Source organism: Conger conger, chromosome 1, assembly GCF_963514075.1.
Source record: "Conger conger chromosome 1, fConCon1.1, whole genome shotgun sequence".
In the NCBI taxonomy this organism is placed as follows: Eukaryota; Metazoa; Chordata; class Actinopteri; order Anguilliformes; family Congridae; genus Conger; species Conger conger.
The window spans coordinates 8,879,665-8,906,413 of NC_083760.1; the positions used below are offsets into that span (position 1 = coordinate 8,879,665).

Genomic DNA, 26,749 nt, shown 5'->3' on the forward strand with positions numbered 1-26,749 from the left:
ATGTAAATGTAAATGATGCAAATAGTTTACAGTCAGCTTTTGAGATCTGAAGCCTACAACCAGAAAGGTCTTCTGCCTGCCTGCCTGATTTAGATCTACTACCATGATGATGCATAGCTCTTGATTAGATATCTGAACCCAACACTCCACCTAATCAATACTGTTTATGACACTAACATCTCACATTAGGAATGCGGCTCCGAGATCCGATTTTCCCGTCTAACCCCGAACCCTATCCCTATCGATCACGAGCTAAAGTGCAGACCTGACCACGCATCAGCACAGATGAATACAGTCCTGGAGTGAAATGATTTTTTGATTCCCCCCCCCCCACCACCATCTCCATGGCAACTAGAACACAATGCCAGTCAGGTCGAGCATAGTGAGCCGTGTCCATGTCCAGATTACTGTGTTTGTCGTTCTCCGCTCAGGTGAATAACTTGGTGCCCCCCTAGAGCGACACTGAGGCATGACACCGGAGGGCAGCTTTCAGCTAGAATGCACTTTATTCATAAATCATCACTACAGAACAGAACGCGGCAACAAAAATACATTCTTGCTTTCATTTTCACCTCAAAGAAAGATTACCCAGAGAAATGTTCAATAACGATAATACTAATTATAACAGTAGTAATAGTAATGATGATAATAATAATAATAATAATAATAATAATAATCCATATGTCCAACAGTTGATATGGGCAACTTCAAGAGCGCTGGTGGTGGGGGTATCTAATCAATGTCCTGAATACGATTAATCACACCCCCCTCAACGGTAAACGAGAGAGTAGGGAGACCTGCTGGGTCTGCAACAGCACGGGGTTCCAGTCCACACAGACGGCTCGCTCCGCTCAAAAACAGCTGGCCCCACTCCCCACTGCAGGGAGAGTGGTGTGACCACCCCCAGGTCTGGTGCCTTGGTGATCCCCCAAGTCACGTAAGCACAGGAGTGAACATGCGCACCCACGCAGGCACGCACGCACGCACGCACACACACGCACACACACTAACACTGCTGGCTCAAGAATGAACAGACACAGAGGAATGCAAACAAACTGGATTCACGTATCCAATGACAAGCTCCAGTGGCGACCACTCACCAAGAGGAAACCCCTTATGAAACAGGTACTAGGAAAACTGCCATCAGAGCTAAAATGGCCGACCTGAACCAAGATGGCTGAACCTACATACCTAACAAACGTTGCGACTACGCCAACAAAATAATGTATGTTCCAAACTTAAATGTCCATTTGGCATTACTATCTGTTAATTATGAATAATGATGGCTTGAAAATTCAGTCAGCTATTTTTCCAAAGGGGTCCAATCAACCTTGTATTGCTACATTTATAAAATGCAGGGATGCACCTTGTAATAATTTAAAGATACAACCAATGAAATTACAGCAATGATTTTCCCTTCCCCCCCCAGAATAAAGCGCATGGTTTGCATTTTGGGGTTCACGTTGGGGTCAGAAGCCCTGGGCAAGTCTGCGTACTTGCATTCCTCAGTGCGATCTGATGAAACTACTGGCTACACCACTATGCCACTAAGGGTGACTGCACACAGATCAGCACAGCACTAGTGCACTTACACACACACACACACACGTATAGACGCACGTGCGTGCACACAACACACGCGTATTCACACACACACGAGCACATCCATGCAAACACAACATGAATGCATGCACCCACACACGCATACGAAGATACACCCAAGACCCAAATGTACTCTCTAAATACATCTCTGCTTGCACCAATTCGGGATTCAACTCTTCAGACGAATTGAACGGGGCATCTACAGCGTAAACCTTGTTGTATCATGTGACTATGCCTTACAGAGACACGGCAGGGACACATACGCAATTTTGCAAACCGGGCAACAGGCACAAAGTTACGGTGCGACAGAGAGACATTCCAGCAGAGTACCAAGAGACAGGACACCCATTGAGAGAGGGAGAGAGAGAGGCAGGATCGGGAGAAAGAAAATCTGACATGAAGATCGCAATCTTTCAGCCAATAATATCAGGCCCTCGCCTCCCGGCTCCAAATGCCTGGGTTTCGTGTGTGAATGTATGTACAGTGTGTATATCCGCATGTGCACGGCCGCAGGTGACGTTTGTGTAGCTAGGTCTCAGGGATGCTCTTGCATGCGTTTGTGTGAAGCCACGTTCAGCTGCTGTATGCAAGCATGCACGTTCAGGCATGGTGGACTGCTGTGTGTGTGTGTGTGTGTGTGTGTGTGTACATTTAGGTATGACGTAGGTTTCTGTATAGCTATAGCAGTCTGTCTGTTATCGATCTTATGTAAGTTTGTCTGCGCATGCACTTGATGGACTGACGTAGGTGCATCATGTGACAGGTTAGTGCAGGTTACGCGAGTGTGTGTAGGTACAGCGGTACGTGTTTATCTGTGTGTGGCCGCAATGAACTGCGAGTGTGTCTCAGTAGGGGGGGGGCGGGGCCTCTCTCAGAGTCCGAGTCTGACTGACAGGAGCCGGCGGGGTCTGTGAAAAGCAGAGGCCGAGATGGTTCCGGGGGGGAAGCGGCTGATTGGCTGCGCCGGCCTGCGGGGGGCGGGGCTCAGGAGTTGTCGGAGGGCACGTGCTCCTCGAAGCCCTCGCTCTCCCTCACCAGCGCCCTCTCCAGGATGACGCGGCCCTCCTTGTAGCGCTGGCTGTCCTCCGTGGCGAACTCGTAGATCCAGCCCAGCTTGCTGTTGCAGTTCTTGCAGCTGACGTCGCGCACCATGTGTCTGCCCGTCAGCATGACGCGGTCCTGCACCTCGCTGTACTGCAGGTTCACCACCTGGGGGCGACAAACTCACTCATTCCCCCAACCACGTTTACAAACATTGCATTACGTTATTGGCATTTGGCAGACGTTGGGTGTGAATGTTGGGGGTAGCTTCAGATGGGTGTGTTGGGCGCGGGTGGTGGGTGTTGGGGCGATGTTGGGCGTGAATGTTGGGGGGTAGCTTCAGATGGGTGTGTTGGGCACGGGTGGTGGGTGTTGGGGCGATGTTGGGCGTGAATTTTGGGGGTAGCTTCAGATGGGTGTGCGAGTTGGGCGTAGCTTTAGATGGGTGTGTTGGGGAGACGTTGGGCGTGAATGTTGGGGGTAGCTTCAGATGGGTGTGTTGGGGCGATGTTGGGCGTGGGTGTTGGGAGTAGCTTCAGATGGGCGATGTTGGGCGTGGGTGTTGGGGGTAGCTTCAGATGGGTGTGTTGGGGCGATGTTGGGCGTGGGTGTTGGGGGTAGCTTCAGATGGGCGATGTTGGGCGTGGGTGTTGGGTGTTGGGGCGATGTTGGGCGTGGGTGTTGGGGGTAGCTTCAGATGGGCGATGTTGGGCGTGAATGTTGGGGGTAGCTTCAGATGGGCGATGTTGGGCGTGGGTGTTGGGCGTGAATGTTGGGGGTAGCTTCAGATGGGTGATGTTGGGCGATGTTGGGCGTGGGTGTTGGGCACGGCCCTCCACACCTTGTTGAAGAGGAAGGCGCGGCCGGTGGCCCCGGTGAAGCGTGTGGAGATGAGCTCGGAGCGGTTGGTCAGGATGGTGTCACAGTTGGCGCAGGAGAAGAGCCGGGTTCCCCCGATGTGGTCCAGGAAGATTCGCCCCATCTCTGCTCTACGGATGGGACAGACCTGCGGGAGGCAGGGGGTAGTAAAAACTCATCTCAGCCCTCCAAAACCATTCATTCATTCATTCTCTCAATACTGGAATATTCTACAATACACAACTATGAATTTTAATCAAATTCCCACTACCCCCCCCCTGGCACAAAGTCACAAAGATGCCACAGAGTAACAGAAGGGAAGAATAAAAGGTCTGTAAACACTGCACAGAAAGCCGTGTTCACTCATCACATTTTCAGGCAGAAAGGTGAATGATATCGGTGAATTATCCTCTACGTTATGCAGGCCGTCAGGCAGAGCTTTGTGAAGGCTGGTGAAGGGGAATAAATCTCTGGATTAACGGGAAGCCTGTGTAAACACCTGGAAGGCCTTTATGAGCTGAGCAGCAGTGAAACCCAGCGCACTACAACCCAGCAGCACTAAAACCCAGGGCACTAAAACCCAGCACGTGCTCCGAATGATATCCGAGATCTGAGAGGATGCTTGTCAGGATAAAAAGAGAAAGACACAGTGCAGTTGTTCTGACAGTTTAAATGAGAGCAGTCTCCTGTTACAGATGGGTCAACAGGGTTGCAATGCCCCAGCTTGAACACACACACACACACACAGTGCTCAGGAAGCAGGATGACTCGACTTAAAATGTCTCATCTCACTTCATCATTCCCCAGATATGGAGAACAACACAGGCTGGTGTGTGTGTGTATGTTTGTGCATGTATGTGTGTGTTGGTATGTGTGTGTGTATGAGTGAGTGTATGTCTGTGTGTGTGAGTGTATGTCTGTGTGTGTGTGAGTGTATGTCTGTGTGTGTGTGAGTGTATGTCTGTGTGTGTGTGAGTGTATGTCTGTGTGTGTGTGTGTGTGTGTGTGTGTGCGCGTGACTGAGCAAGCAACAAGCACACAGCTGCCCAGACAGAATGGCATCAGCAGCAGCACAGAGAACACTGCAGTACTGCCAGCTCCTGCCCTGCCCCACTGCCAGGTCTGCTGGCTTCTGATAGAGCAAGACCACCGGGGGGGGGGGGGCACAAAGAGGACGGGCAACATGTAACAAAGCACACACACGAGCACACACACACAGCCGATTATAACGCGCACACACACACGCACACACACACACACACACACACCCACAGCCGATTATAACGCACACACACGCACACGCACACACACACACACACACACACACACACACAGCCGATTATAACGCACACACACACACACACACAGCCGATTATAACGCACCCACACACACACACACACACACACACACACACACAGCCGATTATAACGCACCCACACACACACACACACACAGCCTGTTAAAGTACACACGCGCACACACAACTACAGCCAAATAAAACACGCCCACTCACACACACACACACGAGGACAGTGTGTATTAGTCCATAACCACGTGTATTTCTGAAATACATCAGAGAGAGACAAAGAGAGAGCAGGAAAGAGAGAGTTCTGTGACAGCACTTACACAAGTGAGCGTGCACACACTCACAGACAGTAGATAAACTACCCCACCAACAAATGACTCATTGTGCTTTCAGCGTGGCAGTGACAACAATCCCTGCTGTGCTGTGGGTGTGCGTTTAAATGCATCGGGGATGAAGGCCCAATACCGGCATCAGCACTACAGAGTGCTCCCGCCTCATAATGCAGACTACACGGTGGTCTATAACTGGCCCGGTGCTGTTCAGGCTCACGCTGTTCTCAATGACGGCTTTATTAATAGTGCTGCTGCTGATGCTATTATTACCTGTACAGCTGAAGCTGAGTCAGCACGTTCTCTGACAGCTGCACAGACCAGCCTTACAGGGGTCTGCGCAGACAGGCAGCTCACGCTAACGTTAGCGTAGCACTCTGCACAAAACGTCCTACTGCAGAGGGGAGGAACTGCAGCCTGCAAAAGGCATCCCAGTGCTGCGTCGTAGCGCTGCACATGACATGGCAGAGGTGTGGGGCTTTGTGAGGCTACCCGACGTAGCCCAGTGTGGAGTCGGCAAGACTGGGGCTAGGTAGAACATAGAAGTTAACATTACACAAAAATATTAGACTGCAGTGAAAATGAACTACGACCTACAAAAGGCATTTTAGCACTGCACGACATTGGCAGAGGAGTTTCCACACACCGTTCGCTCGGATAAACCTATCAAAGTACTATCCTCTCCACAGCAAAACACCCATTCACTCAGATCACTGATGACACCCTGAAAATAGCTTTACTCATCTCTTTGGTTCCTGAAGCATCACTGCCAAATGTTCTGTGTGCCCAATGCACAACTTACAGTGTGCTTAAGGGATACCCACTTTTGCATTTGGATACACTATTTGGCCTCTATTATGACAGAGAAGTGAAGCGAGTGTTAGACAGCATGCAAAAACACCTGTGGCATATTCATTCACATGGTGACCGGGTGTGGCAAAAGTCTAACTGAAGAATGCGTACTTGTGTCACTGTTGTCTTTTTATATTACTAACATAATTATGAGCTATGAGATGCCCATAAGGAGAGATTAGGTCATCTAGCAGAAAAGCCAGACAGACTCCAGTGTCTATCCTCTAACAGCATGACTGTACAGAATCGCCCCCCCCCCGCCCCCCCCCCCCCCCCCACCACCACAGCAGCATTCAGCCTCTGTCCTCAACTGCTCCTGCATCACCTCAAAAACACAAATCCAGTATTCCTCTCTGTGTTGCGCACGAACACACAGACAGAGGTGGAGAAACGGACGAAGACAATAGATATTCAGCAAACGTCAATTTGATAAACACGTCGTTGCTGTCGCTCGTCTAATTCCTTCCAGGCATTTAAGCAGCACCCACAGACCTGTCACGGTTTGACACGGGCTGGATATAAATAGCTACCGTTTATCGACCGTTTAAAAACAAGGACACTCGACTGACTGCGCCAGAGACACTGCTATTGAAACTCAATGCGAATGGTACACGAATACTGACTAATAAAAAGCTGTGAATTTCTATTTTAAATACATTCGAGTGAGTTGCACTGTGGTGTAGATATTAACCGCTGTCGCCTGTCCTACAGGAATAACTGTCGATGTCGGTGTCTTGCTGTCCGCATCGTTGCTAGACAAGATCAGTCGAGCGTGCCGTCAAAACAAAACAATAGTCGCGTCAATGCAGACACTTGTTTTCGTAGCCCAGTGTCGAGCTAGCAAGACTGCAGCTAGCTATAACGGCCAGTTAACATTAGCCAATAAACAAGCATAACACTAAATACACGTAATATACAACCAAAACACGAACGACTGCGGTGTTAATAATGAACACCAGTGAGCTAGTCTAGCCATGGTTCATTATGCTATGGTAATTAGCTACCGTATTGTAGACAAGAGCGTCGCAAAGCAGTAGAATGATTCTAAATCCGACCAACACTGGGCAGTTTGTCTCGACAGCGATTTCCAATGGCTACCCAACTAAGCTACGTATCACCCAATTCCCGAAAGTTCAAGTCGCCGAGGTGGTTTGGAAGCTTTTAACGTCGCCGTCGTGAACTGCATAATCGCTTGCTAGCACTAATGTTAGCTAACAAGTGAGGGAGGTTTTAGGCAGCCAGCAAGAAAGCGACACGCCAACGCAAACGAGTACCGTGTAACGTTATGGTTAATACATTTGAGAAATCGTCGAATGTTTAAAGTTGCTAACGTCTAGGTAACTTATCCACGTTATTCCATTACACCAAGTCAACAGTTGGACATTTCCAGTGGACGTGCCCTCCCCCGTTTTACGGTACATCGTGTTCCCTTTCTCCCCCAAAACTCGACGAATTCTGGCTTGTTCATTGTTGACACACAAACACTGTATCTCACCTCTCTCCGTCTGTTTATCTGGTTTTAGACTTAGTGCTCCCCGGGTTCTGCCTTTCCACAGTTCCGTCCCTTCAAAAAGTTCGTCAAAAGTTGCCTCTGTCGACGGCTCTGTTTCTGTTTCAGTTCAGTCCTTCTCTTTCCCCTTCTCTCTGCCTATTCGTGTCAGTGTGGCGGGCGCTTTGTTGTTCTCTCTCAGCTGTTCCGCAGACTTTATCAACATCCGGTATGCTGACTTGGCTCCTCCTCTCTCGTCAGCTGATAGGCAGCGCTCTTAAAGTCATGGACACCTTGAGACACATTTACTGTTGGCTACTAATTAATTTGGGCAGTCCGAATGGCCTGGCATTATACAACGCCAAGAGCTTATTCTCAAACCGAATAACACAAAATAAATGTATGTCATGGTAGATGCATATCCATAACAAGTACACGTCCGATATTAGCAGCTATTAGCAGCAATATTAATCCCTAAAACGTTTTTTTTACTCTAGCACACACATTTTGCCAAATTATTATGATAGAGCATTTTGAAAATAGGGTTTAGATGGGAAATATAATTATGTCACACTACTAAAGTGAGTATTCCCAAACTCCTGGAGTATCTCTGTGTATGCTGGTTTTGGTGGCCAAGTGTCCACACCACAGTTAGGAACCTAGTGTTGCCTACACTGTGGTCTTTACTTTGATCAGTTAAAGGTTATGAACCATTTTTTCTGCAATTTTTCTGTAAAATGTATGTATTGTAATTGCACAATAAGCACAATATGAACATGGTGTGGTATGCATAGCTATATGACAAAATGTGGTTTAAGAGGGTAAGCAGCAAAAGCACTTAATTATGGAAAACTAATTATGATTGAAACAAATCCCGCATACACGGGGGTACTTCGGGAGCGAGTTTGGGAGCCACTGCACGAAAGCAAGTTTTAGAAAATTGCAAAGCATTTGCAATGCATATTTGGGTTGAAACCTGTTTATTATTTATTAGTGTGTTACGCTGCTTGCTTCGACCACCCCTGAATCAGAAGCTAGCTGTCACTGTTTATCAGTTTGGCTGCGCTGTACAGCGTCGTGAGTCCAGCTATTTTGTGCATCGACATGGAGGTTTGTAGCATTGATCCGTGTGTGCCTGCATGTGTCGTATGGACGCTGACCAACAGACAATTGTTGTAATTCAATCGGTAGAGAACACCGCATACTTTGCAAAGTGTACTTTTTACGACGGCAGAACAGTACACGTTGCCTAGAGACCCAGCACATTTAATCTCATAATGTTACTGCGGAGATAAAGGAATTCCCCTGTCCAGCATATAAGCACTTTACCTAATTAAAGACTATCCACTTGCCACAGTTTGATTTAGTAATTGCTCATTTTCCTTAGTGCTTTGGGTCTGGACATATGCCGGCAGAGAGGAACAGGAAACACTGGATTTAAACATGCTGTATTTGACCTGTGTGCACTGTGGCACAGCATGCATCTCTGCAGGGGGAACACTGCGCCAGTCCTCCCTGTGAAAGTCAGCCAACTGCTGTTCTGTTGAGGTAAGTGCAAAAACGCTGTGTCAGACATCATTCTGCTTGTTTGGGTTCAGATTTGGTGACTAAGGGGTCTTATGGATAATGTTGGTGTCGTACTTCTGAAACATTTTATATATGGGGTACACTTACTGAACACTTTATTAGGTATTTTTTAGACTTATTAAGTCTTTTGCTGCTGTAACCTATCCACCTAGAGGTTTGACGCATTGTGTGTTCAACGATGCTCTTCTTCATGTGTGTTATTGTCACCTTCCTGTCAGCTTCGACCAGTCTGACCTCTCTCATTAACAACATGTTTTTGCCCGCAGAACTGCTGCTGGCTGGATGCCCCGCAACATTCTCTGCACGCTAGAAACTGGGTGAAAATCATAGAAGATCAGCAGTTTCTAAAATACTCAAACCACCCTATCTGGCACCATCAATGATTCCACGGTCAAAGTCACATCATATTTCCTCCCCATTCTGAAATTTGGTCTGAACAACAGCTGAACCTCTTGACCACATCTGCATTAACAAGCTGGTGTACAGGTCTACCTAATAAATTGCTCACTGAGTCTCTATATCACCATCAACCTTTAACATTTGAGATGATTTGCCTGCTGAAATGACTTTAGCCCACAGAGGGGCACTAGAGCACAACACAGAAGTTAGTAAGATGGCATGGCAAAGCAAGCAGGTGTACTTAAGAACTGGGCCCTGTTCCACGAAGCAGTTCTACTGAGATAGCTGGATAACTGCACAAAATAAAACCCCAAACAGTCCTTTTTACTTCAGTCCGGATTTGGGACAGGATCTCAGTGCAGTTATCTGGGGAACTCGCCACTCCTGATTTTTTGAATAGGCACCAGGTCTCACGAGCGGGAAACATCAAAGACTTTTGTTACAGACACCCTTCTCTGAACATTACCTGATCTTGCCTCTGTGCAAGTCCACCCAAAGGCAGAAATATCCCACACAAAGAGAAGAGGCAGGGGAAAACAAGAGCAACTCTCACAAGTCGTAGTAAGTGACTGCAGCCCCACGATTCCCTTTGACATGATCACTGGCCATAACCTATTCCAGATCAAAAAGGCGGATTGCTTGTGCCTTCAAACCCGCAGAGCCGCTGTCTTGTGACTCACAGAAGAAACGACTAATGAAATTGTAGGTGTTGATGGATGAATTTGAATGGGTTGACATGAGAGGTAGCTTCCTCTACACCTCTGAATAAAGCTGCATTTTCCCCGTGATTTGTCTAAGCTGTAAGCCGATATGCGGATGTAAGTGTGTGAAAGAACGATATGCTGTTTCACTTTGTCCCATTCCAAGCCCATGACCTTGAAGAGCAATGTGTTCAATTGTGCAATGGCTCAAATTATCTGCTTGGAGTCATTGACAGTAATCGTGATTATCTTTATTCTATCTGCTGAGGGTTTGTGACCAGAGAGGCCATCTCCAGGGCAACGGGTGACATACATACACTTTTATATGTGGCTGACCAAATCCAAGCCAACTTCCTGACATTGGCTTACAGTAAATGTAACACATAATTTTAAACCTGAGAATAACGCTGTCTGTAAAAGCATTTGAACGCAACAATCATCAGTCTCCTCTTTTTCCTACATCACTATGTGTTCAGGGTCATAACCGGATCTGATTGAACTCTCCTCATGTTCACTGATCACAGCGACATATGTTGTGCGACAAAAGAACGCTCATTACGATTTCAGTTGAGCGACACTGCCTAGGGGCGGCCTGTAGCGTAGTGGTTAAGGCAAAGGACTGGGACACACAAGGTTGGCGGTTCGATCCCCGGTGTAGCCACAATAAGATCCGCACAGCCTTTGGGCCCCTGAGCAAGGCCCTTAACCCTGCATTGCTCCAGGGGAGGATTGTCTCCTGCTTAGTCTAATCAACCGTATGTCGCTCTGGATAAGAGTGTCTGCCAAATGCCAATAATGGACTGTTATGTAATCTAATGGCCTTGGCAGTGTCGCTGTGTCATTGTGTGGGTGTGTCGTATGTTCTTATCTTATCTGTATCAGTGTGAGAGGTGGCATTGCGTTCAGTCGTCATGAGGGCGGTGCTCCTCCCTCTCGACCTCCATTTTCACTTCACTGTCTGTAATCCATGAACATCGGTGCGGTCGAACGTTTTATGGTAACATAGTAGTCGAGATGAGGAGCTGAATTTCTAAAAAACTGGGTGATCTGCATGTGTGCACATACAACAATTTCTCAAGTGCCGGGGGCACAAAAGAAGACTGGGGAGGGAAAAGCAGTGCCCTCCATAGTCTTTGGGACAAAGACCACACCATAACGTGTGGGACACAGCAATTTTGTGTAGATAAAAGAGTTATGTTTAGTATTTTGTTACATATGCTTAGCATGCCATGACTTCCTGGTCTGTCACCTATCAACATCAGCTGAGTCTGGGTATCTTATTTTCATGTTGTCTTACAAACGATACTAAAATTATTTGCATTTGAATGGATCTCAATGGGAATTGGGGGAGTGGGACTAGATTCATCTGTAAATTATGCTGATACAGTATGGTACACATTTGTTGGCTAAATATGAAATATGGTATCATAATATATCTATAAACTGTCTGCACAACTGCAATGTACAAGTTACTTTACATCAACCATGTATAACATTCAGAATCTTATCTTGAACGACCCGCAATGAACGGTCATTAGATTTTCTGAAGTAGTGACGATCAGCTGTATTTTAAGTACCACTTTGCTAATCTAATCCTATCATATCTTATAGTCTCTGATCTAATCTTGACCCCATCATTGCGCAGTGAACACTCCCTTATCGGAACCCCTTTATGATGGACTGTCATAAAACTTGGCTTTGAGGATGTGCCACAGTCCCTGGAGATACTGAGATACAGAGACAGCTCTGGCCAAGTATACTCCATCACACACCACACATGTCTGTCTTCTCCTAGAGACCCATTTTCTCTGTTGCTTATGCGTTACACAGTGGACAAGTCTGTATTACTTGATTGCGTCCTGTCAAACTTATTGATCTGTGTGGCAAAGCGTCAGAGTTCTGTATGATGTAATTGAGTCATATCAGCTGATGAATGTGTATGGGCCTGTTTCTTGATTGACAGAACGGTCTCACCGACAGACCAGAACAGAACAGGCCTATATGTGAACATGCTCTTGATTGCAAGTCCACAGTCGGGACAGTGCAGATGTCTGTTGCGGTTCTTGATGCTTGTGTGTGTGTGTGTGTGTGTGTGTATGTGTCTGTGTGTTGCTTTAATCTTTTTCATTGCAGAATAAAAGTGCTTTAAGGTATTAGAATTATGTTAATAAATGTCATGAGTAGGAAGCACAGGGAGGTGACATCTGCGCATTAGCGGTGGGGGGGGGGGGGGGGGGTATAAATAACCTGCAACAGAATATATAATATTGTAGCAATATATTTAACCAATTCTCAGTCCTGCATTGAGAAAACTGTGTAGAACTGCGTAGAACCCCCACCCCTCTTTCCTAATTTTGGGACAACTAGGCCCTGTTCCAATACAAAGTTATACAGGCCTTTGCAGGTGGCATTTGAAGGCAGTCTTTACAATATTTTCACAATTTCCCACACTTGTCCCAAACAGAAGTGTGTCCTTCTGAGGTTCCTCACTTTCAGTTAAATTTGAAGACGGTGTCCGATGTATCCTTCACCGGCGTATGATATGGTCTTTTTTTTTTTTTGCGATTACCTCAGATTTCTCACTTACGTTAAATGAAAGGGCGGTTGAAAGCAGTGAAGCTACTGTACTGTCTTAGGACCACAGTGAGAGATTTTAACACTTCTGTCAAATATCAATTATCTTGAGACAAGTATCTAATCTTGTCTCATCTAAAATATGGACCATACTTTCCTGGTCTGTAATGCATAAAAGGTCCATGGAGAGGGATATTTTTTCCTCCACTGCGCGATGCAACCTTGCTGTCCCGTTCTGTGCTGTCATCTGCTGCTATTCTTCTTTCACCGAAAGTTGGAATTATGGCTGGCTCACGACTACTGTCTGTTCTGGCTCCACGGTGGTGGAACGAACTCCCCGTTGAGGTCAGAACTGTAGAATCTCTCCCCACCTTCAAGCGCAAGCTGAAGACACACCTCTTCAAGCAGCACCTCTCCCCATCCCTCCCTACCTCCCTGTGAACCTTAATTGTTGTCTCTGTGACTTGCTTTGTGTATCGGTATTTTTAGTTGGCTAGGTAAGCAGTGTTTGGATAGTTAACTTTGGTCACTTTTGCTCTGTTTGTTTGTTTGTTTGTTTGTTTGTTCAAAAAAAAAAAAAAATGGCCCTTGTCCTTATCTTTGTTGTACAGGTAGCAGTTGAAATTGTACTTCCCTCTAGGGTCTTTCAGCGAACTTATCCCTGGTTATGGGTATGCACTTTGTTGTACGTCGCTCTGGATAAGAGTGTCTGCCAAATGCCAATAATGTAATATAATGAGATAACATTTATAGGAGATAACATTTAATGTTAAAATGGCATAGGAGTTCATTTGAATTTTATATTGTTTATCAAGTAATAGTTGTAATGAAACTTATTAGAAAGAGGGTCATGCAAGTTTATATTCAGTGTCCTCTTCCATGGGCTTTTATATGGTTGTCATATTCAGTGACAGTTTATACACAACACACATGAACACACGCCCACACTGTACTAGGAGGCAGTAATGACCAACAAATGCCAGTGTGAAGAAATGGTCCCACCCCCTTCAGCATATAACTAACCCCTTGAATACAAATCGTTCTTTGAGCAGATAACAGCTAGATAGCTAGGCAGAGAGGGAGAGACAGATCACCTGGACAGACAGAGCATCAGAGCACATATACACCGATAGATACACAAATAAAACTGTACAAACTCGGCTCGTGATGGACAGTGTTGGACACGTCACGCTTCCTGCTCTTTTGATGGCATTGCTGGGGACCCTCCTTGTCCTTTCAGGTATCTTTATGCCTTTGCCTATACCTATACCTATACCTTCATGCATATCTGTCTTTACCTGAGTTTTCCAGATCACCTGAGGTCATTGCTTGGGTTTCTAGCAGGACAGATGAGTTCAAAACATCAAGCAGATATATAAGATATACAATTGAAGTTAATGTGGCTAATTGCAGAACGTTGCAAGAATATTACTCCTGTACAGCTTTGCTTTAAAAACTGGCATTTGTTTTTGCAGGGATTCCCTTGGCATTGATTGAATTCCAGACTGGTTGTGTCTTTGTTATTGTCGAGTCACTGGTTGTGATAGTCCGTAATGGTTCGTGTTTGATCCAAGTGTTGCAACATATTGAATTTGGACTCAGAGAATAAATAGTTTATTTGTCTCTCTTTCATACATTTGGGTCATTGAACCGAAAATCCTTGTCTTTAGTAGGGTAGGAATGATTTTCCTACGCTAGGAATATACATTGTAAATACATTGTAGAATGCATTGATTTTTAGGGTGAATGAATTCAATGTGTTGAGCTGGACTGTGTCCATGACTTTGTGCCTGGTACTGACTACCTGCCGTGGAAAGAGAAGGCCTCACATTCAGTGTGTAGATGTTCTTATCTTTCATTTGAGTCCAGTGCAATTTGTGTCTGTGTGTGCATGTGTGTCTGCACATGTATGTGTTTGTATGTGTATGTATGTGTGTGTGTACATGTATGTGTGTGTGTGTGTGTGTGTGTGTGTGTGTGTGCATGAGATGACCTTCTCCGCCTCTGCTCCTTTGCATGTCCTCAGTCTCCATCTCCCGATCAGAAGGGTCTGTTGCGAACACCCTGCCCAATGAGGGTCCAACATGGGACGGGGATGAGGTGAGACCTGTGCCTGGGTGTGTCTGGGATTATAGCGCATCTGTGTGATCTTCTTTCAGACAGAACAACAGACCAAGAGTACACAAAGAATGTCCTACAAACACTATCTGAGCCATCTTCTTTCAGACAGAACAACAGACCGAGAGTACACAAAGAATTTCCTGCAAAGACCATGAATGTACAGGAAACTTTTCTTTGGGAACAAATTAGTATGTTTTCTAAGCAAGTTAATTATATATCGCTTGATAGGGGTACAATTATTTTGTATCCAGAGGGTCCCCCCCCCCAGCAACAAATATTTGTTCCTTTTTAGGCACTTTTTTCGTACCAGTGTGCCAGTGCCAAATGAGATTGTGAAACAGTGTAGTTACCATTGGCTGTCCGGTCACCCAGGGAGAGAGTGCTTCAGTTACGGTTTATGATCGCACTGCACCGGAATGACAGTTTGGCTTGACTGCCAGTGGCACGTTGTGGAAGTTTCAGCCTCAGAGGCAGCCTGAGTATACCCAATCACCAGCTAGTTAGAACGGGTTGGAAAAGGTTTGTCTTAGTGGTATGTACAGTACTGTGCAGAAGTCTTAGGCACCCTAGACTTTATTATATATATATGTTTATTTTTGTGTGTGTGTCAGTATAAAATAACACATTTGAGATTTCCAAATATTAATTTTGCAAAAGACTTAATTTTACAGATACAGTTTTGTATTTAATTTCAAAAACTAACATATTACAGTAAGCAATTGACTACTTTTTACATAAAAACTTCTGAGATCAGAAGCAAGGAGCCAACCAAAGTCTGCAGAAGAACTGTGGCAAGTTCTCCAACATGCTTGGACCGAAGGGTGGTCACAAAAAATATTGATTTGTTTCAGTTTTTAACTATTCTGACAAATTACTCAAATGTAATGTAAAATGTATAGTACGTTTATTTACTATAGTATGTTTATTTACTTCCCCCACCCCCTTTTCTGATATCCCTATCCCTCTTGTTTAACCCAAAAAATAAAAAATAAATTGCACTTATGATGACTGTATGTTTAGAACAACACTTCATGTGTATTTTACTAGTTATGAATGTGATGCTTTAACTTGTGGAAGAACCTACGCACTTGTAAGTAGCTTTGGATTAAAAACGTGTGCCAAATGTCAAAAAATGTAAAATGTAAAATGCAAATGTATTTAGGACCTTTCATTGAATGATTTTTGAAAGAGCCTTATCTGCACAGAATGTTATACAGGTGTCTAAGACTTTTGTGCGTGTATGTTTTTCTGCACGTGCATGGCTGCGTATGACATAGGTGTGTGCGTCTCTCCCTCTCGCAGACTGAACGTTTGCTTCCACTCCTCTGCACCCAGTCCTCTCCCTCCCTCGACTCCCCCTCCTCCGGTAAGTCTACTGCATAGGGCCTGCTCCTAGCAGCCTGGAATGTGTGGCCGATTATAGGAATGATCTTCCTGAAACGACTGGTGGATAAAATTGCCTTATTCTCTTTAATTGAAGATGGCTTTCACGTTGATATTTTAGGTCTTCAGCACATTATCCATAAAGATTATCCAGAACATCTTTCACAGCTTAAAAATCTTTAACTAGAGTCCATTTATACAGCTTGTATACCCTGCTGAAAAAAAACAGCTCAAGCTAGGTTTTGAAACAGCTGGTAGCTGGTTGACCAGTTAGACCAGCTCCATACTCAACATGGTTTGACCAGCTCAAGCTATGTTTTGAAAGAGCTGTATTTCAATCTGGTCAGATTGGATTTTACACCAGGGTATTTTACTCAAGCAATTTGGGTTAAGTAAAGTGGCTTAAGGGTAGGCTACTACAGTGGGAATTGCACCGACAACAACATTCCTAAACCATTACGCCACACTGCTTACTTGCCCAGTTTAGTCCCTGGCTTATCTGAAATTGTGTTTGTCTCTTCATTGTCAGGGCGTAAAAATATGAGCTTTAACACCCTTCTGTGTAGCTTACCTTCGTCTCTTTCCTTATTTTTCCACCGTCTGTGTCTCCGTCTATTCCAGTTCACGCTCTGCGGCCCTCAGACATCGCTGTTGTATCAGCCATTGAGCTACCCTACGCAGACAGGTACTGTTGGCTAGTGCCTATCATCATACATTGCCACCATTTAGCAGACTGTTATCGAAGTTACCTAAGTTTTTGTAGCAATTGTGAGGTGATTTAGACTTGCACTGCACAAGGGTCCAACAGCAGTGACCTACCTGGGAAACCTACCTGCAGCCTTTCAGGAACAAGCCCAGGCCCTTACCCATCATGCAATGCTGCTGTGAAATAATGTGTTATACAGTACTGTGCAAAAGTCTTAGGCACCTGTATAACATTCTGTACAGATAAGATTCTTTAAAAAATAATTCAATGAAAGGACCTAAATAAACATACTATATTACATTTCAGTCATTTGGCAGAATAGTTAAAAACTGAATCAAATCATATTTTTTTGTGACCACCCTTCGGTGTTAAAATTGCATCACAGACAATCAGCAGGGAGGTTGTTCCAAGCATGTTGGAGAACTTGCCACAGTTCTTCTGCAGACTTTGGTTGGCTCCTTGCTTCTGATCTCAGACAGCCTTGATCAAGTTTTTATGTAAAAAGTAGTCAATTGCTGACAGTAATATGTTACTTGTTTTAATGAAATACAAAAATGTCTCTGTAAAAGTAAATCTTTTGGAAAATGAATATTTGGAAATCTCAAATGTGTTCTTTTATACTAACACACACACACAAAAACTTCTGTTTGTTCTTTCTTATCTTCCATCATCTGCTCATCACTCTTTTTTTCACTTTCTGTAGGAGTGATGTGGTGCCTATATTATTTGGTAAGTATCTTTTTATTTATTTAATTTTTTTTATTGAACAGATGTCCCTCTTAACTTCCATCCATCCATCCATTATCTGAACCCGCTTATCCTGATCAGGGTCGCAGGGGGGCTGGAGCCTATCCCAGCATACATTGGGCGAAAGGCAGGAATACACCCTGGACAGGTCGCCAGTCCATCGCAGGGCACACGCACCATTCACTCACACACTCATGCCTACGGGCAATTTAGACTCTCCAATTGGCCTAACCTGCATGTCTTTGGACTGTGGGAGGAAACCGGAGTACCCGGAGGAAACCCACGCAGACACGGGGAGAACATGCAAACTCCGCACAGAGAGGCCCCGGCCAACGGGGATTCGAACCCAGGACCTCCTTGCTGTGAGGCGGCAGTGCTACCCACTGCACCATCCATGCCGCCACCCTCTTAACTTATCAACCTCAATTTAAACCTCAGAAAACACAGATGCTCCTTTCCAATGGTGCTGAAAAACAACAACAAAACTGGGAAAAAATTATAAAACAAATAAACAAAAAATGAAATGTAATAAAAAAATAAATAAAAACCTTTTGTTAAAAAAACATCTACTATCAAATCAAATCGAAGAACATTTAAAATCTGTCCCTGAAATTTCCGTATTGGCAGCAAGGTGTCTATTTTCAAGGTGCATTGCAGTTAATGACAAACACGGGGGTCGTGTAATCATTCCTCATTCAGAATAGACTTTTGGAATCTGAGGAGTGAGAAGGGCCATGAAGTCACTTTATGGTCATTAATTTGTTTTCTTCCTGGAACATTTAGCGTCCCTCATTGTAACTAACTGCAAAACTATTGGCTTAAACACAGAAGAGCTGCCTTACACACGTGAACACCCTTCAATGAATTACTAACGGTGTTCGGCTTAGATACGGCACTGCTCCGGTTTGTTCAGTATGAAAACACTCTGCTAGGCTAACTGGTAGTACTGGAGATGCTGAACCATGGGGTTAATCTCATAGGTCAGAGGTCACAGGTTAATGCCAGTTCTATTCAGGTCTTGTCTTTACACAGGACTGTGAAAATGATATACTTGTGCTAGCTACCAATGAAGACTTCTGGAAATATGAATACATACCCAGCTACCTATTTTTAGATTCAATTGCAACTTTCAGTTGGCAAGCCAGATACATATATTGCAAATGAAACTTCAAATAGTTTGCAACTGAAATAATTAGGATACTTGGATTACAAGCACAGCTTCCGAAAGAGAGTTCATGAGTTGATGTTTAGCTGCTTTGTCTGTGTTGACACCTTCCTTAAATTAGATACATCTAATCTCATTTTCATTTATTATGAGAAATAGACCGCCAAATTTATTTGATATTTTTAGCTACAGTAACTGCTGTAGCTTACTATAACAGTAAGGATTCACAATCTAACACATAAAGTTAACATTGATCATGGCCAGCGGGATCTCCAGGCAGTCTTCAGGATAAGAGGTAACCGGCGTTGCCAGTTTAGGGTTGTAGTGAAATTCTTTATGAGTCCCGGAGGGCTCAGGTCCTGTCAGTACTGACAGAAAGAGAAAGCTTTCTCTTTTTTCGCGGTCAGTAAATAATTGATCAAGCTAATAGAACAGACTTTGAAAGAAGAAAAAAAAGATTTCTTCTGTCTACATGGAGCTTTATCATAAGTTATCTGTTAACGGCTAGTACTTTCAGACACTGTCTTTTCATCTAATCTCATGGTGCCAGTTGTAAATAGAGAATTTCAAAGGTCTTTGTTCAGTTAAAGGTGAACTGGAGACTTGGGAAAGGGTTAGGGTATCTTTAAGCTAGAAAACAAAAGAAACTGGCATTGAAATTCGGGAGGTATTCCTTATATGAATCAAAACTATTTAGCCAATGGCAGTATCCAACAACAACTATAGTCCATTCAGTGTGGCCTCTGAGAATAAACTATAGAAGAAGAAGAAGAAGAAGAAGAAGAAGAAGAAGAAATAATCACTTATTCAGCATAAATCATTGACACAATATTTGGCAGAGCAGTAGAATAACCAAAGGGGATACAATAACCCCCCACCCACACACACACACACACACACACACACACACACATACAGACACTACTATCTATAATTCCTCAGAGTGTGTGGCTCTGATATTGCATGGCCCCAGGTAAGACTGACAATGAACTTCAAGATAAATGGTGCCAACCTGCTGTTTCAAAGCCAGCACCTTTTCAGGGAAGAGTGATAATGACAATGTGAAATTATGGCTATCACACGACAGGATCAGACATCCATAAAGATAACAGAACAGTCCGTGAGCTGCTACCATTCTCCTGCTTCCATTTTGAACTAATATTTAAATTAAGATGCTATGAGCACTGGTGTCGAAAGGTAAATGTTCAAGGAGGAATAGGAACTGAATGAATACAAATGTAAACTGTTTCTTTCAGAACTTCTGTCAATGTTCAGCCCTACTCTCCTCAGCCTATGGCCTGCTTCCTCAGAGAACAGGTAACACACACACGTACACACACACACACACACGCACACACACACACACGTACACACACACACACGTACACACACACACACACGTACACACACACACATGCACATGTATATACACACACATACACACACACATGCACATGTATACACACACACGCACACATGCACATGTAGACACACACATGCACATGTATACACACACGCACATACACACGCACGTACACACACACACGGATTGTGTCCTTCTACGTGTGTGTGCACTTCTATGTGTGTCTATGTGTCTTATTGCATCTCTGTACATGAGTATCTCTGTGTGTCTTGGTGAAGCTGTGTGTCTCAGAGAATGTATGTGCGTGGGTAGTGTACATATCTGTGTGTGTGTGTGTGTGTGTGTGTGTTTGAGTATCACCCTGCTGTGGCTCAGAGCTCCTAGCAGTGTGTGGGTCTGTGTTGCAGGAGCTTGGAGCTCGATCTACTGGTGCTCGATCTACAGGTAGAGTTCCATCCCAGCATGCTGTGCATGACCCTCCCAGACTCACACGCCGTATGGCACAAGCCTGCACAGTGTAGCATGAAGCACTGACCGCACATAACGTAGCACAGAACGCTGTTTTAACCTGCCTGAGTGTAGCATGAAGCACTGACCGCACATAACATAGCACAGAACGCTGTTTTAACCTGCCTGAGTGTAGCATGAAGCACTGACCACACATAACGTAGCACAGAACGCTGTTTTAACCTGCCTGAGTGGAGCATGAAGCACTGACTGCACGTAATAACGCTGTTTTAACCTGCCTGAGTGTAGCATGAAGCACTGACTGCACGTAATAATGCTGTTTTAACCTGCCTGAGTGTAGCATGAAGCACTGACTGCACGTAATAACGCTGTTTTAACCTGCCTGAGTGTAGCATGAAGCACTGACTGCACGTAATAACGCTGTTTTAACCTGCCTGAGTGTAGCATGAAGCACTGACCGCACGTAATAATGCAGTTTTAACCTGCCTGAGTGTAGCATGAAGCACTGACCGCACATAATAATGCTGTTTTAACCTGCTTGAGTGTAGCATGAAGCACTGATTGCGTGTAATAATGCTGTTTTAACATAGTGTAGCATGAAGCACTGACTGAACTTAATGAAGCATATAATACTGTTTTAAACTGTATGCATACAGTGTGAGGCCCTAGTGTGCACACAATCATGCTGTTTTAACTTGTTTGAGTGTAGCATGAGGTAGTGAGCATTATGTATGTTTTATGCCGTTTTAAACTGTCTCTCCTCCGCAGGACCTTGGTTTGAAGGAGGACTGGAAGCTGCTGCTACTGCTCGTGTCCGTGGACAAGCTCTGTTCCTGCCCGGAGCAGGTTAGCATAGCGACCCAGCGCTAAGTACGCACGGCACTGCTGTTTTCAACTGTCTTCACCTTCGTTCTCCCCCTCAGAATTTCACTTTCATTACGACACATTGCAAAGCATTTAGCAGACACTCTTATCCAGAGCGACGTACAACAAAGTGCAAATCGAACACAGGGACAAGTGTGATGAGGAGCCGATTAGCGTGACCATATAGATGTGCCATTGTAATCTGTGGCATGCATTCATTCAATGTTTTTTTTGGCATGACAGTAAAACATGTTTTTTTTTACCTACCACGTATTTATCATATTTACAACTCCTAAATTTATTTACAGATTTTTTATGGCAGTCCTAATGATCTCTCTCTCTCACACACACACTCTGTGTGTGTGTATGTTTGTGTGTGTGTACACGTGTGTTTTCCAGGCCAGCACTGCTCTGTCCGACACTGTACAGCAGGTTGAAGAGACACTGAGTAAACTGCAAAGCCAGGTGTGTGTGTGTGTGTGTGTGGATGGGTGTGTGTGTTTCTTTGTGTGCGTGTGTGTATACATGTGTGTTTGTGCGTGTGCGTGCCTGTGGGTGTGTGTGTGTGTGGCTGTGTGTGTGTATTTCTTTGTGTGCGTGTGCGTGTGTGTGTCTGCATTAACATTTCTAGCGCCAGTTCAAATACTTCATTACAGTGGTGAGTTGCAGAGCTGACTGAAGACAGGCTTTCTGTATGTCTGTCTGTACAGTTGACACACACCTTGGTCAGTGCTGTGGTGTGGGCTGGGCCATCTGATGACGTCAGAGATGCTCCACATGACAGGTGAGCATTCTGCATAATACAAAAAATCTCAAACTGCTATATGTGAACAGAAATTGTATAATCTTTGTGGCAATCATTGAAGGATTATAAAAAAATTAACATACAGCGGACAAATAACTATATAGTTAAGCATATATGTTTTCAGATATTTATTTCAGTATTCATAGGAACATTGGCAGTGATGTGTATGCTTGAGGAATGCTCTTGTCTGATTTTATTGTGATTGTCTACACGCAGAATGTGCGCCTGTGAGCAGACTTATAATGAAGCAGAACTCAGACTGACAAGGACTGTTCTCGCACAAGGCTTGCAGGTACAGTGCTATGTTGTTTGGTATAAATATGAATTTACACTCAGTGAGTGCTTTACTAGGTATTTATTAAACGTATTTTTTAGACTTATTAAGTCATCTGTTGCTGTAGCCTTTTGATGTGTTGTGTGTTCAGAGATGGTCTTCTGCATACCACAGTTGTAATGTGTGGTTATTTGCGTTACTGTCACCTTTCTGTCAGCAGTCTGGCCCTTCTCTTCTGATTTCTCTCATTATCTCTCTCATTAAGTGTTTTTGCACACAACTGCTGCTCATTGGATGGTTTTTTGTGTTTCGCTTCATTCTCTGCAATCTGTAAAGACTGTTGTGTGTGAAAATCCCAGGAGATCAGCAGTGAGATACCCTGTCTGGCACCAACAATCATTCCATGGTCAAAGTCACTTAGATCGCATTTCTTCCCCATTCTGAAATTTGGTCTGGAAAACCGCTGAACCACTTGAGCACATCTGTATGCTTGTATGCATTTAGTTGTTGCCACATGATTGGCTGATTAAATATCTGCATTAACAAGCAGGTGTACAGGTGTTCCTAATAAAATGATCACCGAGTGCACTGTTGTCTAATATTTTGCACTCATAATTATCTTTCTGCTCCTGTGTGGACACATCTGTGTGTCATGTATAATTACAATACAATTTGCATGTGTCCTTATGCTGTTTTCAGGAGTCGCTGGAGCACCACCTACAGGCAAAGCGGTGGTACAGCGACAGAGAAGACTTCGCTGTTGTGTTGCAAGCCTCTCCCATCGTTATGGACATGTCGGTGAGTGTGAGAATACAAAAGGTTTGTGTTTGTGTACAGTATCTCTACTAGGGCTGGTTAATATCATGCGCATGTTCTGACCGAACGGACACATATAGCAATTCATTTTAAATTACATCAGATATCATTGAAGAAAGCATTGATGAGCGCAAAGATTTCTTGTGAACGTGAAGTAACTTGAAGAAAATATATAGTGTTAGCCAAAAACAACAAACAAACTTTGAAGTCCAATGTGCTCCCACGGAATATATTAAACCTGTTAGAGAAACCTGTTATTAATGCTGAGGTTTTGCACTTAAGCATTCAAAGTTAAAGGAGAGCAGAATACTTGGAAAAATACTGGGAATGTTTTATTCCAAATGTTTTATTTCAGTACAATCAATTAAGAAATTCAAAAATGTCCGTTCTCTACAGAAATCAAAGGCGCCCCCCTCTGGTAAACGTGAATATATACACCATGTGGCTGTGGACCTGTGGAGAAATCTGGTGAGATATGTAGTCATTACCCCTATCGCTCTCAAACCTCCATATCAGGTAATACTTTCCTGTTGTCCCCAATGGGCTTATCCAAAATAGCCTACTATTGAATACATTTACATTTACATTTTTGTCATTTGGCAGACGCTTTTGATCCAAAGTGACTTACAAGTGCATAGGTTCTACCATAAGTCAAAGCATCACATCCAGAACTAGCAAAATACACATGAAATGCTGTTCTACACATAGTCGTCATCATAAGTGCAAATCTTTTTTGGGGGGGGTTAGACAAGGATAGGGATATCAGAAAGGAGGGGCAGGGGAAATTAGGAGGGAGGACTAAGGTAAAAGGTGGGTTTTGAGTCTGCGTCGAAATAGGGGGAGGGATTCTGCTGTTCTGACAGTGGTAGGCAAGTCATTCCACCACTGAGGAACCTGAACGGAAAACAGGCGTGAACATGCAGCTCGACCGTCAGGTGCACGTACAGAGGGAACCATAAGGCGACCAGAGCTGGCAGACTGGAATGGTCTAGCTGGGGAGTAGGGAGTGATCAAGGATTGTATGTAAGTTGGGGCAGTCCCCTTAGCAGCCTGAAATGCCAACACTAGGGCCTTGAAACGGATGTGTGCGGCAATAGGAAGCCAGTGGAGGCCAATAAGAAGCGGGGTGACATGAGCCAACCTGGGCTGACTGGTGATCAGGCGGGCTGCAGCATTCTGGACCAGCTGGAGGGGCTTGATGGCACACGCTGGGAGACCAGCAAGCAAACAAATAATACTTAACTAATCCAGGAGAAAATCCAACCAACCCACTGCAGAACACTAATGCACACAGTATGAGTATACTAATAAAAAATAAAAGTTGTCTACTTAATAGTCGGCAAGTGAGCTATTTCAGTGCTATTAAGTACTAAAGTGTGATAAAGATAATCTGGGAGGGTGTGTTGACTCATTGACCAATCACATGTTGTTTCTTGTAGCTGCAGCCAATGAAATGGGACTCTGACGTGAAGGGCAGTGACATCATGAGTAGACCTTGCCCCAGTGAGGTGAGCAGGGCTGGGTTTTTTCATTTTTATCCTTAAAATAAGAGTGTTTCTCTTATCTTACCGTCTTTGGGTTTGGTGGCCAAGGCAACTTCCCTTCGGGGACTAAAACCATGTATTATCACAATAGCAGAGCCTCAGTATACTGCAAAGTGGGCTCTGTACAACTCTGGTCCTCCAGGGCCGGTCTACGTTTTTTGGGTTTTGTTCCAACCAATTGCTTTGTTTTTAATTTGCTGGCAGGTCTGTAAATTATGCTGGTTCAAGCCTGTACTTGAGCACAGTAAAATCATTAGGATACACAGCCGGCAGTCATACACATGTCAGATAAGATATGATTGAGTCAATTAAATAATTAAGATCAGAAGTTGGCACAAAATCCTGAAATGGATCGCCCCTGGTTGTGCGCCCCTGGTCCACACCCTCCGTTTTAGGAGCCGTTTCTGAGGACCCAGAGGAACTCCCCCTCCGAGCCCCCGGCCGCACAGGAGAGGAGCGTGGCCTCCCCTCCCGTCCTGGACTCTGTGAGTCACCCCGCCGTGGCCCTTCGCCCCCCTCTCCTTATGACCTATGACCTCCTGAGACCCAGCGCAAAAGCAGTTCGACTCCAGTCAATGACACAGAGATTATTTCTGCGATACTATACAGAGTATGCAAAGTAAGATGAATCTCTGCATAAAAAAAGTATTCATAATATAAACATGTTCCGGTGAAAATTATTCATTTTTATTTTTTGTGAATGTCCCTGGTAGTATAGGCTTCAGCAGAGTAGAGTAAGTGGCCCTTCCGAGACCCATGCCCTCAGGTGAAGGTAGGAGGACACAGTAGAGTCTGACCTACCTGAGCTTATGATAGCGTCCCACAGACAGGCCAACACAGCCATGGTCAGCACAGCATCCTGCTGATTACTCTAGTCCTTATTGTGTGTGTGTGTGTGTGTGTGTGTGCTCATATGTATGTTTGTGTGTGTGTGTGTGTGTGTGTGTGTGTGTATGTGTGCCTGTATGTGTGTGTGTGTGCATGTGTGCTCGTATGTGTGTGTGCGTGCGTGTGTGTGTGTGTGTGTGTGTGTGTGTGCGTGCATGTCTGTGTCTGCTCATCCAGGTCATGGGCACTGAGTTCCTTTGTGAAGATCTAAGTCCCTCTAACTCCATTCCTTCCTCAGGTAAGACCCACACTGTGTCTCTTTTCCTTCACACAAGACGGGGACAGAAATCTTTACTCCCCTGAAATAGCCTTGCAGGGCATGCCTCTGAACAAAGCAGAATTTTGGTGCGACGAAATTGTCAGTGCCATTATTTATTAGCATTATGTTATCTTTGAATGTATTATCGCTGCTACTGTTCTAGCGACTGTTCATGAGTTACTGCTACAGACCCCAGGATTGGAGCGCCATCTTGTCTTATCTGGGGCTTAAATTATCTAATCATAGCATAGCGAGCAATGCGTTTTTATTGATAGTTAGTGACTGACCCGCAATCCTCTTGAACTCTCTCTTTCAGTTCACGCACTGCGGCCTGGAGATATCAGAGTGATAGCAGCTTTAGGAGATTCCCTAACGGTGAGTCTGTCTGTCTGTCTGTCTGTTTGTCTGCCTGTCTGCCTCTCTGGCCATCTGCCTGCATGCTGTCTGTCTTTCTGTACATCTGCTTGCCTGCTGTCTGTCTGCCTGCCTGCCTGTCTTTCTATCTCTCTGTCTCTCTGTCTGCCTGCCTGTCTGTCTGTCTGTCTGCCTTTGCCTTCCAGTTACTTTTCTAGGCTAGACTGTAAAAACCAAAAAAATACATGTTTCG

The 26,749-nt window shown here is 44.6% G+C and overlaps 2 protein-coding genes across 2 annotated transcripts in view; one reads left to right on the forward strand and one right to left on the reverse strand.

Annotated features, from left to right (window-relative positions):
* Positions 1–487: 487 nt before the first annotated feature.
* On the reverse strand, positions 488–7,711 carry LOC133105473 (protein yippee-like 5). The gene is made up of 3 exons (XM_061215610.1): positions 7,485–7,711; positions 3,485–3,649; positions 488–2,811 (listed from the first exon to the last, which is right to left on the reverse strand). The coding sequence occupies exons 2-3, from the start codon at positions 3,623–3,625 to the stop codon at positions 2,587–2,589; spliced, it is 366 nt and encodes a 121-aa protein (XP_061071594.1). The 5' UTR covers positions 3,626–3,649; positions 7,485–7,711; the 3' UTR covers positions 488–2,586.
* Positions 7,712–14,755: 7,044 nt separating this feature from the next.
* Positions 14,756–26,749, forward strand: part of LOC133139547 (phospholipase B1, membrane-associated-like) — a 30,386-nt gene continuing 18,392 nt past the window's right edge. Inside the window, exons 1-13 of the mRNA XM_061259121.1 lie at positions 14,756–14,839; positions 16,163–16,226; positions 16,865–16,928; positions 20,632–20,719; positions 21,461–21,538; positions 21,956–22,021; positions 22,267–22,340; positions 22,578–22,653; positions 23,335–23,433; positions 24,891–24,959; positions 25,391–25,480; positions 26,061–26,121; positions 26,459–26,517. Coding sequence (XP_061115105.1) covers positions 14,756–14,839; positions 16,163–16,226; positions 16,865–16,928; positions 20,632–20,719; positions 21,461–21,538; positions 21,956–22,021; positions 22,267–22,340; positions 22,578–22,653; positions 23,335–23,433; positions 24,891–24,959; positions 25,391–25,480; positions 26,061–26,121; positions 26,459–26,517 — 972 coding nt within the window. The remainder of the gene's footprint in view (positions 14,840–16,162; positions 16,227–16,864; positions 16,929–20,631; positions 20,720–21,460; positions 21,539–21,955; positions 22,022–22,266; positions 22,341–22,577; positions 22,654–23,334; positions 23,434–24,890; positions 24,960–25,390; positions 25,481–26,060; positions 26,122–26,458; positions 26,518–26,749) is intronic.

Bases quoted from the DNA above. Each gene is read 5' to 3' on its own strand.
- LOC133105473 (XM_061215610.1), bottom strand. From the start codon at position 3,625: ATGGGGCGAATCTTCCTGGACCACATCGGGGGAACCCGGCTCTTCTCC. The intron at 2,812-3,484 runs GTGTGGAGGGCC...TGTCGCCCCCAG, and splicing joins GCGCCTTCCTCTTCAACAAG to GTGGTGAACCTGCAGTACAG.